Source organism: Rhinolophus ferrumequinum, chromosome 18, assembly GCF_004115265.2.
Source record: "Rhinolophus ferrumequinum isolate MPI-CBG mRhiFer1 chromosome 18, mRhiFer1_v1.p, whole genome shotgun sequence".
In the NCBI taxonomy this organism is placed as follows: Eukaryota; Metazoa; Chordata; class Mammalia; order Chiroptera; family Rhinolophidae; genus Rhinolophus; species Rhinolophus ferrumequinum.
The window spans coordinates 57,623,330-57,640,620 of record NC_046301.1 but is presented as its reverse complement, the minus strand read 5'-3'; the positions used below and the strand labels follow the sequence as shown (position 1 = coordinate 57,640,620).

The following is a 17,291-nucleotide window of genomic DNA, read 5'->3' as shown; positions in this document are numbered from 1 at the left end:
CATTTGTGGAAAAATTATTCAGAAGTGCAACAAATCTGGGACTTGAATTCAGATGAGTTATATTTCAGAAGCCAGCTCTTAGCTGCTATACTCCACTGCCTCACCTGAGGCTGAATTCTAGAGCCACCCTTTTCCAGCTGTGGGACCCTGGACAAGGAACTTGGCTGCTCTGTGACTCAGTTTCTCCATTTATAGAATGGGCGAATCATGAACATATTCACCTCTCTGGATTATTAGGATATTTTGATGACGTATGGTTGCCCTTATAGCATTTATTATTATAATTAACTGTAAAAATAAAGCTCTTGGCACCCATGGAGTGAGGTGTGTTTTGGTGAACTGATCATTAGGCAAGTTGATTATTTGGTAAATTTATCATGAAGTGAATTGGTTATTGGGAGAATTGGCTTTAGGCAATGTAGTCTCTTCCCCATAAAATGGTCCTGGCTGTGCAGAAAGGGAGTGAACTTCCCATCAGGGGGAGCATTCAAGGAGTTACTTGCCAGGGAGGCCAGAAGAGGGGCCTGCCCCCTCGGGGATTGGCCTGCTGGGATAGCATGTGTCCTGCTGTCCTCCTTCCAGGAGCTGGTGGAGTTTTACCAGCAGAACTCCCTAAAGGATTGCTTCAAGTCGTTGGACACCATCCTGCAGTTCCCCTTCAAGGAGCCTGAGAGGAGAGCCATCAGCAAACCAGCAGGTAGGAGGCCTGATGCTAGGGTCCTGAATCCCTACCTTCTTCCTATTGTGGAGGAAAAATTTGGGGATACCATGGACATTCCTTCCAGTGAGTATGCAAAGGTCATATCTGTGAATCAGCAGGAACCCTTCCCACTCCTGTCTGTCCCTTTGCTCTTGAGTGGTTTGCATACTCATTTGCTTGGATGGAAGGTGGGGCAGGGGTTACTTTTGTATCGGGGAAGAGGAGGACACTAGGAACCAGAAAGATCTTCACCTGTACTTTTTAAGCCTATATTTTTGTATGACTATCAAAGCTTAATTAGTATGTATAACCTTCTCCTGCAAAGCAAGACTTTTAATGCACTCTTCCCTTTTCCTTTGCATCTCTCACTCACCAGATTTGTTGAAATTATCTGAAATGTTGGATATAGTTTGTTATGAATTAAAATGATTGTGACATATATTTCAGGAATTCTTTCTTAACAGTTGCATTTAACTTTGCAAATATAGCATCAAGAATTATTTAAACCATCTGTATTTCTTGTTTTCCATGTTTTTCTTTCTTGTTAAAATTCTTTATTTTGATTCAAATTTCACTTTCTGGAGTACATTCTGAAGTATGTTTTTCAGAAAAGTTACGTGGGCTGTGTAGTGTCTGAATTTTTTCTTTTGTCCAAAAATTTTTTAAAGAGATATTTGAAAATTGTTACTGAACTGTTATATTAATGAAAAAGCAAAAACAATATAACATCAGGACTCCAAGACAAGAATTGTCCCTATTCTCATTACCCGATAGAATAAATATTTCTATCTGCCTGTGTGCGTTACTAATTTGTCCTGTTGTATATATGGATGTTCAATCTTAGCATATTTGTAAAAACACTACAAATTAATTTTATATTCTACAGTATCACTTAATATCGTACTATGAAATGTCTTTTCCCCTTGCTTATTTTTCTTCCATTTCCTCTCTTTTTCAACACTTGGTCCTTAAAATAATGTTTAACAGCCTAGAATGAGTTTTTCCACATCAATCCTCTGCTCCTTTAACTATAAATATATTCAAACCATATAAAAATTTGTAAGTGGTATTTTTTCTAAATTTGGATGCCGTTTGGGCTGGAAGGATTATTCTGGGAGTACAACTGTGTCCCCTCAGAGCACAGGATACCCGACACTCTGCACACAGAGGGACTCTGCACTCTGCATTGAGGGACCCTTCATCCTGGTGTTACCTTCTGAGAGCATTGCTCTCCTACTGCCCCTGGACAGTTTGACGGGTGTCTGCTCCAGGACTTTTTCCCACATTTGCTCTCCCCTACACAGCAGGAAGCACCAAGTATTTTGGCACCGCCAAAGTTCGCTACGACTTCTGCGCCCGGGACCGATCGGAGCTAAACCTCAAAGAGGGTGACATTGTCAAGATCCTTAATAAGAAGGGGCAACAAGGCTGGTGGCGAGGGGAGATCTATGGCCGGGTGAGTCAGAGTGGAGCTTGGCAGCCTGGGAAAGGGTGTTGGGGTGAGCTGGCCATAGTAGAACTTGTCAACAAATGATCGTTGGTGCCGATTCAACACCAATAGGAATCCCCAGTTTGGGGTATGGTGAAGAAGGAAACTATATTCAATGCAAATAGCTCAATGGCGATACAGTACAGCTGTGAGAACATGAGAACAGCATGGCTGTGGAACAGCTCATTAGTGTTACAACTCAATTAGAAAGCAGCATGGCTGTGAGGCAGCCTTGGGGTGAAGGTGAACCTGTTCTGCTCCAGCGTGCTTCATCTGCTCAAGTCTGTTCTGCTGTGCCCTGGTCTGATTTGTGCCAGCCTGGTCTATTCCATTCTATTCTGCTCTGGTCCAGCTAGATTTCTTTGATGTTTCATCTTCAGGTGGGAAAACATAGTCTTCTGTCTGTGTTAGAAAGGGAAAGTGCTCTCTGTGAGCCATAGGGGAGCTGACTTATATAGATAGAATGCCCTTCCCCTGGCCCCTGATTGGTCTGTCCTCATGCAAATGAGGACTCCAAATCCTCATAGTTTGATTGGTCTAAAAGGCACTGTACTGATTGGTCAGAATGGAGCCTCTCTGATTGGTCAGTGAAGAGACTACACAGCTCCGATTGGATGGGGAATGTCTTAGTCCTATTGGTTGAAATACAATTCCAGGAACTCCTTTATAAGGGCTGGCTCAGGTGGCAGGAACTCAGTGCTGGCTGGCAGTTCATTGCAGGCTTCTCCTTGAAGTGTGGTTTGCATGTTAGGCCCCTGTTTAAAAAATGGTTGCTAGGCTTTGCTTTTGAATTTGAGCCCAGTTAGCCACCAGGAGCCCTTCTTGATAGGTATCTTCTTAGGGTCCACCAGCTATACTGGAATTGTGGAATGGAGAAAGTGGGGTGTGGCTCATGTGGAGGAAGAGACACAGAGATTGATGCAACTTGTATTTATTTGTTGATCACTTACTATGTGCTAGGCATTCTGCTGGGTGCTGAGGAGACAAAAATGAGCACAGTACAATCACTGCCCTCATGAAACTCATAGTTTAGTGAAGAGGATAGACCTGTATGTAACCAAACAGTTACAATGTTGAGTGGTCAAAATTGCAATGGGGAATCACAGGGCAACGTGAGAGCCCCAAGAGAACCCCTGACCCACCCTGGGAGCAGATCAGGATGACCTTTGGGAGGCCACTGGTCGCTGAGGGATGTGTAAAGTTAGCTGGTTAAAAGGTCATGTGGGGTATGGGAAAGTATTTTTAGGAAGAGGGGCCAACCTGTGCCAAGGCGTGGGGTGAGAGTGATTGGCATGTTTGGAGAACAGGAAGAGTTAGGGCTTGGTGTCTGTCGGGTTTACTGTAGTGTCACCAGTGCCCGGAATAGTGCCTGGCGCATAGTAGATGCTCAGTTAATACTGAATACATGAAGAGGCAGAGCTGGGACTAACCATTTTCACCTTTTGTCCTTTTTTGCGTGCCTGAATTCAGACTGTTAGGAAGGAAGGACCTCAAGGTTTCCCAAAACAAGGTTTCTGCCTGGTTCTTATTTTTGTCTCACAAAGGCAGAGAGCCCTTTGTATTTCATCTGCTGATGAATTCCTAGCCTCTAGAATACTGCCTTGCTAGTAATGTTTTCTCGGAAATATTTGTTGAATAAAGACAAGGAAATGGGTTAGAAACCTACATCTTATGGGGGGGAAACATGTGAAAAAGTGACCTGGATAATTATCTAGGTGAAGAGTTTTGTTAAGAACCACGGAGGATAAGGTTAGTGTATAGTAGACGACAATTAGTGTTTGAGAGAGAGCCTTTTGGGGTGTTTAGGAAGGTCTGGGCTGTAAAGAATTTATCCATTTGTCTTTCTATCCATCTATCCATCTCCATCCATCCTTTCAAAAATATTCTTTATGTATCTGCTGTGTGCCAGGAACTATTCTAGGCTCTTGGCACTCAGTAGTGAATAAGACACAAAAATCCCTGCCTTCTGGAGCTCACGCTGTAGTGTGTGTAGGGGGAGACAGATAACAAGCCCATAAGTAATAACATATACAATAAATTAGATGGTGATAAGTACTATGGAGAAACTGAAGCAGGAAAAGGGGTTGCGGAGTATTGGGGTGGATGGGGTTTATAGTTTTAAATAAGATGGTTAGGAAGCCCTTACTGATAAGGTAAGATGTGAGTAAAGAACTGTAGGAGGTAGGGGAGGTTAGCCGTGTGTCTTCCTGAGGGGTGTGCTTTCTGGGGTCGGAGGTATGACAGGTGCAATGTGGGAGGGAACCTGTCTGAGGTGTTGAGCAACAGCGGGAGGAAGAGTGTACAGACTGTCCTGATGACTTCCTCATCTCTTCCCAGGTTGGCTGGTTCCCATCCAACTATGTGGAGGAGGATTATTCTGAATACTGCTGAGCTCTGGCACGCTGGCCGAGAGACAAGAAGCTGCAGGCTGTGAGCCCAGGATGAGCAGGCTGCGAGGCCAGGGGCTGTGACAGGTCCCAGTGGGCTGAGAACCTGAGATGGACTATGGAGGGCCAGCGTCCAGCTGGTAGAGCTCCTGGGGTGATGCCCTGCCATGGTTAATTTATAACACACTGATTTCCTCTTGAGTCCCCTTGGGAAGGCAGGGCTCAAGGCAACTGCTTTTAATAAAATGACAAATGGAGGGCCTGGTGTTGTTCAAAAGGACCTGGACGGGGAAAGATGGGAAGAGGCCCTGGGGCACAGACCAGCACCGACCCACCAAACCCTGCCTTCAGCTTTGTCACTTCTCTGCCATGAGAAGTGTCACTTCTCTTTCCATAAATGTTGGGTGTAATGACTCTACGTCCTGAATTTCCTGGGACAGCCCTGGCTCTCACCCAGGTGTGGTTGTTAACTACAATCCTTTTCATTCTCCAGGACGTTCTGGTTGGGGCAATAAATTACACGGTCATTGTTTTAGGTTGGGCTTTTCCAGAGGCTGAGCCTGAGACAGGGATTTGGGTCAGGGATGGAATAAAGTGTATCTGGGAGGTATCACAAAAAGCAGCTGGAAAGGAGTGAAGAGATGAGAAAGTGAAGGAGCCAACACAAGGAACATTGATGAGCAGGTGACAGCTGTGGGCAACGGGGGCTCACTCTTATTGGGGACCCTGGAAGTCAGTGTAGAACATGCCTGGGAGTTCAGGGGCAAGGGAGCTGGGGTATTTATTCACCAGCCTCCATCAGTCATTGCTTGATAGCTGCTTGTAGGAGGCAGTGCTGCTCTGGTGGCCAGAGAACCGCAGGTGTTTGGGGAGCCACTGACCTGTATGGATGTCGCCAGTGCTGGGAGCTGGGAGTGGGGTGGCTACAGGGTCTGCAGTGTTTTCCCAAAGAACGGCAACCACATGCACACCCCTTTGCAGACATCGCTGTTCCATGGATGCCACCATATGCAAGGTGTGGGTAAACTATAGAGTTTGCTACAGCCTGGGATCTGGGAGCTCCAGGGAACTTTACTACTTCATATCACCCTGAAGCTATCTAGATGGGGGGTGAGTAGGGGGCTGGGCTGGTAGGATACAAGGACGCACCCATCTCTGAGTTTAACATTCTTCTTTCCCACCCAACCCTTCCCCTCCATGTGGGGGACCCTGCTCTATTTTGTTGCAGGAAAAGGTGACTCAGCCTGATGAAATACACTTCCACATATATGGCCAGACTTTTTTAACATAAGACTACTATTGTTTTAAATTGTGGCAAAAGACACATAACATAAAATTTACCACCCCAGCCTGCTTTACGTGTACAGTTCAGGAGTGTGACAGACTCGTATATCCACACTGTTGTGCACACAATCTCCAGCATTTTTCATCTTGCATCCACTAAGCTCCACCTCCCCCTCGCCCCCAGTCCCTGGCACCTGCTATAGCCAGACTTTTATCTGGAGCCCTTCAGGGCTGAGATTTGTGAGGCTCCAAGGCCAAGTTTCAGACTCTAAGTAGGCTTGTGATGTTCCAAAGCCAGGAAGCTGCTGCTTTGGTAATCTCCTGCGGACTGCAGGAGTAGCCCATAGGAGGGAAAAACGACGGTGGCCAGGGCCGGGGAGGGCCACAGCTATATGTTAATTTGGAGAAAAATAGATAATACTTCTAATGTTACCCCACCACACTAATAATTAAAATGAGTTCATTAGGGTGGGCCCTATTCCATTGCCACTGTTATTCTTGTAAGAATTGGGACACATGCACAGACCACGTGAAGACATGGGAGAAGACGGCCATCTACAGGCCAGGAGAGAGAACTCAAAGACACCAACCCTACTGACACCTTGACCTCGGACTTCCAGTCTCCAGAACTGTGAGACAATATCTGTTTTTTGTCTAACGGGACAATCTAACAGGATTCTAACAATCTACTAGGCAATCATAACATGGAGTGATGAGTTTTACCATGAGGAAAGTGGGGAGGCTATGGGAACAGAGACATATCTAACCGGATCTCGGGTTGGGGGGATGGTCAGGGTGGGCTTCCTGGAGGAGGAAATATCTAAGGTAGCACCTGAACAATGAGTTGGAATTATTAAAGAAAAATGGGGGAAGTATTTTGAGGGGGAGATACAAGGGAGGGTGTGCCTTGTGGGTTCTGGGAACTGCACAGGATTCCCTTTTTTTAAAAAAAAAAAATTATTGGGGAATATTGGGGAACAGTGTGTTTCTCCAGGGCCCATCAGCTCCAAGTTGTCGTCCTTCAATCTAGTTGTGGAGGGCGCAGCTCAGATCCAAGTTCAGTTGCCGTTTTCAATCTTTAGTTGCAGGGGGCACAGCCCACCATCCCATGCGGGAATTGAACCGGCAACCTTATTCAGAGCTCGTGCTCTAACCAACTGAGCCATCCAGCTGCCACAGGATTCACTTTTCTTGGAGGGGAAGGGAGACAGGGAGGGGCTGGAGAAGTTGGACCAAACCCAGGTGAGGCCTGATGCAGGACTTGCCTTCTTATGTGTCCCCCAGAGGGACTAGGAAGAGAGGGGTGACTGGCTTCCTGAAGACACCTGCTGGAGGAGGCTACTTCTTGCGGGCGTGGTGGAGACAATAAAAGGTCTCAGGTGTATCCTGGAGTAGCCTGCTGATGGTTGGGGAGTTGGGCTCGAGGGAAGAGCTGTCTGTCACCCCAATATGCCGGCACAGAGAGGTTCAAAGGAACACGGCAGCTTCACAATGCTCAGAAGTTCTCTAGCACCAGCTGTCAGTTACATCCCTTTGCCTTGGGACACAGTTCTGGAGGCCATAAGTCCAAGGTCAAAGGGTCGGCAGGGTACTGCTCCCTCTAAGATGACAGAGAAAAGTCTATTCCAGGCGTCTCTTAGCTTCTGGTAGTTTCTCGGCTTGTGGCAGCGTAACCCCAATGTTTACATGGCATCCTCCCTCTGTGTGTCTGTCCACATTTCTGCCTCTTGTAAGAATACCAGTCATACTGGATTAGGGGCCCACTGTGCTCCAGTGTGACCTCAGCCGAACTCATTACCTCTGCCGAGACCCTATTTCCAAATAAGGTCACATTCTGAGGTTCTGGGGGTTAGGGCTTCCACATGTGAATTTTGGAAGGATGCACTTCAACCCTTGAAACACATACAGTGTGTACACAGCCCTCATAGAGATACCCTCATATGCAACAGGACGAAGACAACACAGATTATTATGAAGAAACAAAGACCCCCCAATACACACAAATGGGCAAATGAACCAAACAGAATGGCAGGCAGATGCACCCATGGATACAGACAGACAGACGAATATTTGCCCACATGTAACAGCAGGCAGACAGCTCTAGACACACGGATACAGCAATACCAGCCCCTCCCCACTGCAAAAGGCCAACAGACCCCAGACCCAAGTACTGCCTGCCCTCCACCCCTGGAAAACCATCGAAAACAGACTGAAAATGAATAAGAACGCAAACACACAGATGCAATAATACTGACATCCTCCTTCAACAGGCGATTGCATGCATGCACATACACATGTGCACATGTAAAGCCAGCTTATGTAGACATGGGGCAAGAGGGAAAAATGGACTTGGAGGAACCTAGAGGGATGAGAGTTTTCCCAGAAGAGGATGTTGGATCTGGGTCTTTGAGGGCTAAGTTCATGTTTATATCGTTCAAAAGGCAGGGAAACATACTGTAGGTGGAGGGTACTCTACCAGGAGTCTTTTGCTGATCTGAAGTCTCTTCCCACTTCTTTAGTCCCTTCCAGGGGCCTCTGTGTGGGCTGTTGGGTCAGTACCCTGTATCTTCAGGAAGAGACATGTTGATCCCAAGGGATGACTCTCTAATGGAATTTCAATGAAGTCAAGCGTGGGACAGATTTTCTTTCTTTCTTTTTTCCTTCCTTCCTTCCTTCCTTCCTTCCTTCCTTCCTTCCTTCCTTCCTTCCTTCTTTCCTTCCTTCCTTCCCTCCTTCCTCCCTCCCTCCCTCCCTCCCTCCCTCCCTCCCTCCCTCCCTCCCTCCCTTCCTTCCTTCCTTCCTTCCTTCTTTCCTTCCTTCCTTCCTTTTAAAACCAGTGTAGTGAGGTACAGTTGACATATAAAAAGCTTACCTACTGAATGTATGCATTGCAATGAGTTTGGGGATAAGTACCTGTGAAACCATCAGCACCATGAAGGCCATAAACATATCCATCACCTCCCAAAGTTTCCTCCTGGGGTGGATTTTTATGTAGGTCCCGTCATACTTCATGGGGACCGTTGACTAGAGGAAAGCCTGTCCTCAGGACACAGCATACAGTGTTTCCCTGGAGTTTGGGACTGGAGGCTCAGGCTCCCTGAGATCTTTCTCCACTGTCCCCACAGCACCAATCCGGAGCTGTGTGCTGCTGTCTAGTGGCAATCGCTGATTTGGTTTCAGCACCCAGAGCTTTCTGAACTGTAAAGGGAGGCTTGAAGTCAGGCCTACAAGTTTGAGCTTTAAACTGTAGAAGATGGAGAGCCATGGAGTAGGGTGATTCAATCAGTGGGTGTTGGCATAGCATTCGCCAACGTCACGGTGTAAATACAGCAACGACAGCGGATTTCAAGTCATTAGTATCATAAACTCCTCCGTCTCCAGCCTCCCTCATTTCCAGTTCACTCGGGAAAAGCACACCTAACATCAGATAGCACAGGCACCAGGCTGAATCCTTAAAATGGCCCACAGAGCCTTATTTGCATCTCCCTTCCTGTCCTGGCCCAAATGGCACCCCCATGTCAAGCAGAAAGGGGCAGGAGAGAAAGCTGAGTAAAGATGTGGCCTTCGTTTGAGTTTACTTTGAGATTAGCTCCATTGAGAAAAATAAGGCAAAGTAGCAGGATAGAGCGTTTCTTGATGGTAGTGGGTGGTCATTGTGGATTGGATGGCCAGTGACGACCTCTCTGACCTGAGTGAATGGAGACAGTGCGCCGTGGAAAAATGGGGAAGAAAAATGTGTGTTTTAAGCAGAGGGAGCAGCAAGTAACTGTTCAGTCAGTACACTGTATTTTCTAGAAGAGATATATTTATCCAAAGTAATGACTCTCTAATAGTGGAATTTTAGGCCTGAAGTCAGACATTGGACAAATTTCCTCTTTTCTTTTTTAAAACCACTTTATTGAGGTGTGAGGAATAAGCTTGGTGAGATCAAGAGATGGTAATAAGGTTAGCGTGGCCTGAAGTAGAGACAGCAAGGAGAGAATTAGGCAGTGATATTGGAAGGGCCAGGCTTTGATGAAAACTCATTTTCTAATCATGACGGGAAGCCAGTGTTTCTGTATACAGTTGTATTTTGTGCAAAAGGGCCTGGCTGCAGGGGTAAGTGGGGACTGAAACTCGTCCTGAGCTAAGCCATACACTTTGGGAGCGGGGCTGCCCTTTTCTAATTCTCTCAAAGAGTCTGTGCAGATCAACAGTGGTGACCAAAAGAAGCCATTGGAGGGTTTAAAATAACTTTATTATTTTTCTCATGTGGCAAAATATACATAATATAAAGTTTACCATTTTTGCTACTTTGAAGTGCACAGCTCAGTGGCATTAAGTACATTCACATTGTTGTGCAACCATCCCCACCATCCATCTTCAGAGCTTTCTCATCTTCCCCAAATGGAACTCTGTCCCCATTAAACACTCACTGCCCTCCCCTCCCCCAGCCCCTGGCACCACCATCTACTTCCTGTCTGTACGAATCTGACTCCTCTGGGTACCTCATAAAAGGGAATCACACAGTATTTGTCCTTTTGCTACTGGTTTATTTCACTGAGCATGATGTCCTCAAGGTCCATCCATGTTGTAGCAGGTGTCAGAATGTCCTTCCTTTTAAGACTGAATAATATTCCACTGTCTGGAAGGACCACATTGTATTTATCCATTTATTCATTGATGAATACCTGGGGTGTTTTCACCTTTTGGCTACTGTGAATAATGCTGCTTTGAACACGGGTGCATAGATTTCTGTCTGAGTTCCTGTTTTCAGTTCTTTTGGATATGTACCCAGAAGTGGAATTTCTGGATCATATGATAATTCTATATTTAATTTCTTGAGGAACTGCCAGGCTGTGTCCCACAGCGGCTACACCACTGGACAGTCCCACCAGCAGTACACAAGCGTCCCGATTTCCACATCCTCGTCATCACTTGTGATTTCCTAGGTGTTGTTATAAATCACCACCCTAATGGCTGTAAAGTGGCATCTTGTAGTGGCTTTGATTTCCATTTATCTGACGATTGGTTAAGCTGTGGATTGGAGGCTTTTGTAAGAAGATTCAGATTCAAGAGTGAAAGTAGTTGTCTTGGAATTAGTACCAGGTATCTCATCTCTAGTCTCCAGGGGACAGAAACTTTGAAAACTGCGGTCAGAATCTTTATACTATGGGTTCCTGCCCCATGCTATTTAAAACAATACAAGCAGCACTGATTTTATAGGTTCTTTCCAATCCTGTGTCTAGTTCTTGGGAGTTTTAATTCATCTTGGGTCTCACCCCCTGTGGCCCTTTCTCTGCAGTAAAGATGAAAGTAATAAATAGAATTGGAAAACTTCTGCTTTTTCATTTGTCTGTAACCTTGACAACCTTTCCAGTCTACATATGTTGTGGCCCCCTCTCTGGTCCTGTCTTTGTTTTTAAATGCTCTGGTTTAGAACTTCCTCTTCTACAAATACTCTGGGTGTTTTAGTTAGGGTAGATAGTACTAGCTGCTGTAACACACAAGCCCCCGTCTCTCAATGGTTAACACAGCAGACTTATTTCTCACTCACTCAATGGTTCATCGTGGGTTTTCTTAGTTGGGTGACTCTCCTGGGTAGCTCCCTTCCAGCAATCATTTAGGGATCCAGCTTTCTCCCATCTCATGCCTTTGTTAGCCTCTAGACCTTCCCAAGTGTCCTCTATTAGATCCTGTATCTGGCAGATGGGGCAAGAGAGAAAGGTGAGGTTTGGAAGGTCAGGCAGCATATTTCTATGGGCCATGCTTGGAAATGGCATCCATCACTTCCCCTTGCATTTTCATTGGCTGGGTCTCGGTCACATGGCCATACCTGACTGCACAGGAGGGTGGGACGTGTACTGGAGCTATGTATCGCTGAGGAAGAGGGAAATAGTTCGCTGAACAACTAGTAAGTCTCTGACCCACTAAGAGATCTTTCACACCACAGACACAATTCCTCTATGTGTGCTATTCAAATTTTCTATCTCCAACATATTTCTGAGATCCAGGGTGGATTAAAGATGGCTGTCTGCTGGCTTAGGTGAGGGTGGGTCAAAGTTCAGGGGCCAGGAGAAAGGAAAGAAGCTTTATGAGTAATCAAAATTCAGTTAATAAGCATTTGTTCTGATTGATCAGTGGTGACAAGCAGTTGATCTAATCGCTTATGAGGCAAAGAATGGGAATTTGGGTGTTGTGTCTTGGCCTTGCCATAGCTATACAATGGGAAACCTGTGAATCTTGTCTAAGGTATATGGGAAACAATGGTTCCTTACAATTTTTTGTAACACAAAGGATTTACCATTTTAACCACCCTATTTTTAAATTACTTTTTTACTTTGTAACTTTTATTGAGTTGTGTCAAATACTTCATTCACATTTTACATGCATTGCTTTATTTAATCTTTTTGGTGAGGGGGATCAAATGTATGGTGATGGAAGGGGAGCTGACTCTGGGTGGTGAACACACAGTGTGATTTATGGATGATGTGATACAGAATTGCACACCTGAAATCTATGTAATTTTACTAACAATTGTCACCCCAATAAATTTAAAAAATAAAATTAAACAAACAAACAAACAAACAAACAAACAAAAGAATAATAAAATTAAATTTATCGGGGAGACATTAGTTAGTAAAATCATGTAGGTTTCAAGTGTACATTTCTATCATACATCATCTATATATTGCATTGTGTGTTCACCACCCAGAGTCAGTTCTCCTTCCATCACCACATGTTTGACCCCCTTTATCCTCTTCTACCAGCCCCCCTTACCCTCTGGTAACCACTAAGCTGTTGTCTGTATCTATGAGTTTTTGTTTGTTTGTCTTGTTCGTTTGTTGCTTTCAGTTTTACATCACACATACAAATAAAATCATATGGTTCTTGACTTTTTCTGACTTATTTCGCTTACCATGATAATCTCAAGATCCATCCGTGTTGTCACAAATAGCGGTATTTTAGCTTCTTTTATGGCTGCGTAATAAATGTACATATATGGCTGAGCATTTATATACCACTTCTTTATCCAATTATCTATCAAAAGACACTTCGGTTTTTTCCACATCTTGGCCACTGTCAATAATGCTGTAATGAACATAGGGGTACATATATCTTTATGGATAAACGTTTTCAGATTTTTTTGTGGTAGATACCCAGAAGAGGGATTGATGAGTCATTTCGTAATTCTATTCTTAATTTTTTGAGGAAGCTCCATACTTTTTCCATAGTGGCTGCCCCAGTTTACATTCCCATCAGTAGTGTATGAGATTTCCTTTTTCTCCACAGCCTCTCCAACACTTGTTATTACTTGTCTTGTTGATAATAGTCATTCTAACAGGTGTGAGGTGGTATCTCATTGTGGTTTTGATTTGCATTTCTCTAATAGCTAGTGAAGTTCAGCATCTTTTCATTTACCTGTTGGCTGCTTGTATGTTTTCTTGGGAAAAAAGTGTCTGTTTAGTTTCTGAGCTCAGTTTTTAATAACATTGTTTTTTTTTGTTTTGTTTTGAGTTGTGAGAATTCTTTATATATTTTGGAAATTAACCCCTTAATAGAGGTGTTGTTTGCAAATATCTTATCTCATTCAGTTGGTTGCCTCTTTGTTTTGTTGATGCTTTCTTTTGCTGTGCTTGATATAGTTTTAGTTTGATATAGTCCCATTCATTTATTTTTGCTTAAACTTACCTTGCCTTTGAGGTCAAATTCATAAAATTCTCCCTAAACCTAAGGTCCATAAATTTAATACCTATGTTTTCTTCTATGCAATTTATTTTTTCAGGTCTTATATTTAGGTCTTTGATCCATTTTTAGTTAATTTTGGTGTATGGTGACAAATAGCAGTCTACTTTGATTCTTCTGCATGTGACTTTCCAATTTATTCAGCACCATTTACTGAAGAGGCTTTCTTTTCTCCATTGCATGTCTTTGGGTCTTTTGTTGAAAATTATCTGCCCACATATATGTGGGCTTATTTCTGGTTTCTCAATTCTGTTCCATTGGTCTGAGTATCTGTTTTTCTCCAGTACCAAGCCTTTTTGATTATTGTCTCTTTGTTGTACAAACTGAAGTTAGAGAATGTGATACCTCCAGCCTTGTTCTTTTTTCTCAGGATTGCTTTGGCTATTTGGGGTCTTTGTGATTCTATACAAATCTGATAATATTTTTTTGTTCTATTTCTTTTTTTTAAATTAAAGTTTATTGGGGTGACAATTGTTAGTAAAGTTAAGTAGATTTCAGGTGTACAATTCTGTATTACATCATCTATATGTTCTATTTCTTTTAAAAAATACCTTTGGAATTTTGATGGGGATTATATTAAATCTGTATATTGCTTTGGGTAATATGACCATTTTAACTATGTTTGTTCTTTCAATCCATGAACATGGAATATCTTTCCATTTCTTTGTGTCTTCTTCAATTTCTTTTAATCATGTCTTGTAGTTTTCAGTGTATAGATCTTTCACATCCTTTGTTAAGTTTATTCCTAGGTATTTTATTCTTCTTGTTGCATTTGCAAAAGGAGTTGTTTTTGTTTTGTTTTCATTTCCTTTGCTGAAATTTCATTGTTAGTATATAGAAATGAAATGGATTTTTGTACATTGATTTTGTATCCTGCAGCTTTACTCTATTGTATGTATGTATGTTTGTTTGTTTGTTTGTTTGTTTGTTTGTTTCTTTCTTTCTTTCTTTCGAGTCTTAATGGTTTTCCATGTAAAGAATCATGTTGTCTGCAAAAAGTGACAATTTGACTTCTTCATTCCCAATTTTAATGCTTTTTATTTCTTTCTTTTGCCTAATTGCTCTGGCTATGACTTCCAATAGTATGTTGAATAACAATGGTGAGTGGGGGCATCCCTGTCTTGTTTTGATCGTAGAACAAAAGCTTTCAGTTTTTCACCATTATGTACGATATTAGCTGAAGGTTTGTTATATATGGACTTTATTATGTTGACCTACTTTATAGAGTGTCTTAATCATAAATGGATATTATATCGTGTCAAATGCTTTTTTCTGCATCTATTGATATGATCATGTGATTTTTAATTTTTATTTTGTTTATGTGGTGTATTGCATTGATTGATTTGCATATGTTGAACCATCCTTGAGCCCCTGGAATTAACCCCACTTGATTGTGATATATAATCTTTTAAATGTATTTATGTATTTAATTTGCTAGTATTTTGTTTAGGATTTTTGCATCTGTATTCATCAGAGATATTGGTCTCTGATGAATATTGGTCTCTGATGGTAGTTTTCTTTTTTTTGTGTTATCCTTACCAGGTTTTGGCATTAGGGTAATGTTGGCCTCATAAAATGAGTTAGGAAATAATTGCCTCTACTTCAATTTGTTGGAAGTATTTGAGAGGATAGGTATTAAATCATCTTTGAATGTTTGGTAAAATTAACAAGTGAAGCCATCTGGTCCTGAACTTTTGCTTTTGGGGAAGTTTTGGATGATTATTTCAATTTCCTTACTATTAATTGGTCTATTTAGATTTTCTAGTTCTTTGTGATTCTGTCTAGGAAGGTATATATTTCTAAGAACTTGTCCATTTCTTCTAGATTATTGAATTTGGTGGCATATAGTCTTTTATTCTTGTATGATCCTTTGTATTTCTGTAGTATCCATCATAAGTTCTTTTTCATTTCTGACTTTGTTTATTTGTATCTTTTCTCTTTTTTACTTAGTGAGTCTAGTCAGGAATTTGTTCATTTTATTAATATTTTCAAAGAACCAGGTCTCTGTTGCATTAATTTTTTTCTATTGTCTTTTTGTTCTCTATTTTATTTAGTTCTGCTCTAATTTTTATTATTTCCTTCCTTCTGCTGACTTTGGATTTCATTTGTTCTCCTTTTTATAGTTTTCTAAGATGTAATATTAGTGGGGATGTGAAATGCAGTATGGGGCATATACTCAATAATGTTTTAAAGACTATGTAGGATGTCAGATGGGTACTGGACTTATTGGGGGAATCACTTCATAGATAATATAAATGCCTAACTACTGCACTCTACACCTGAAACTAATATAAAATAATACTGAATGTCATATATATATATATATATATATATATATATATATATATATATATAATATGTATAATGTATATGTATATATGTATACATATATATGTATATATGTGTGTGTGTGTGTGTGTGTATATATATATATATAAAATCATCACAGGATGTAAAGTACAGCATAGGGAATATGGGAATATAGTCAATGGTCATAGGGAATATAGTCAATTGTAACCGCTATGTATGATATCAGATGGGTAGTAGGTGGGGTTATCACTTTGTGAGGGGTGTAAATCTCTAATCTTTATGTTGTTTTGTACACCTGAAACTAATAAAAAATAATAAAGATATAATGTTAGGTTGTTTATTTGGGATTTTTCTTGTTTCTTGAGATAGGCCTGTAATGATATAAATTTCCCCCTATTACCTACCACATTTGCAGCATCCCAAGAATTTTGATACGTTGTGTTTTCATTCTCATTTGTTCCTATGTATCCTTTGATCTCTGGTTTTATTTTTCTTTGACCCTGTCTTTCTTTAGTAGCTTGTTGTTTAATCTCCATGTATTTGTGGTTTTTCCTGCTTTCTTTTTGCAGTTGATGTCCAATTTCAAAGAATTGTGGTTGGAGAATATGCTTGGTATAATTTCAATCTTCTGAAAATTTTTGAGATTAGTTTTGTGTCCCAACATATGGTCTATCATTGGGAATGTTCCATGTGCACTAGAGAAGAATATATAATTTGGTGTTCTGGAACGAAAGGCTCTATAAAGGTCGACTTTGTCCATTTGGTCAATTTTGTCATTTAAGTCTGATATTTCCTTATTGATTTTCTGTTTGGATGATCTATCCATAGCTGTCAATGGGATATTTAGGTCCCCTACTATAACTGTGTTTTTGTTTCTCCCTTTAGTTCTATTAGTGGTTGTTTTATATATTTTGGTGCTCTCTGATTGGGAGCATATGGGGCATGATCACAAAATATGGTAAATGTTTAAATAAAAAATTACTACAGGGCTGGCCCGGTGGCTCAGGCAGTTAGAGCTCAGGCAGTTAGTGCTCCTAACTCCGAAAGCTGCCGGTTCGATTCCCACATGGGCCAGTGGGCTCTCAACCATAAGATTGCCTGTTCAACTCCTCAAGTCCCACAAGGAATGGTGGGCTCCCCCCCCCCGCAACTAAGATTGAACACAGCACCTTGAGCTGAGCTGCCACTGAGCTCCCGGATGGCTCAGTTGGTTGGAGCGCGTCCTCTCAACCACAAGGTTGCCGGTTCGACTCCCGCAAGGGATGGTGGGTTGCGCCCCCTGCAACTAGCAAGGGCAACTGGACCTGGAGCTGAGTTGCACACTCCACAACTAAGACTGAAAGGACAACAACTTGAAGCTGAACAGCACCCTCCACAACTAAGATTGAAAGGACAA

At 42.2% G+C, this 17,291-nt stretch overlaps 1 protein-coding gene across 1 annotated transcript in view; it reads left to right on the top strand.

Moving 5' to 3' along the window:
* Positions 1–4,833, top strand: part of VAV1 (vav guanine nucleotide exchange factor 1) — a 54,917-nt gene extending 50,084 nt beyond the window's left edge. Inside the window, exons 25-27 of the mRNA XM_033135261.1 lie at positions 583–697; positions 2,005–2,156; positions 4,527–4,833. Coding sequence (XP_032991152.1) covers positions 583–697; positions 2,005–2,156; positions 4,527–4,580 — 321 coding nt within the window. The 3' untranslated portion in view covers positions 4,581–4,833. The remainder of the gene's footprint in view (positions 1–582; positions 698–2,004; positions 2,157–4,526) is intronic.
* The last annotated feature ends 12,458 nt before the right edge of the window (positions 4,834–17,291 follow it).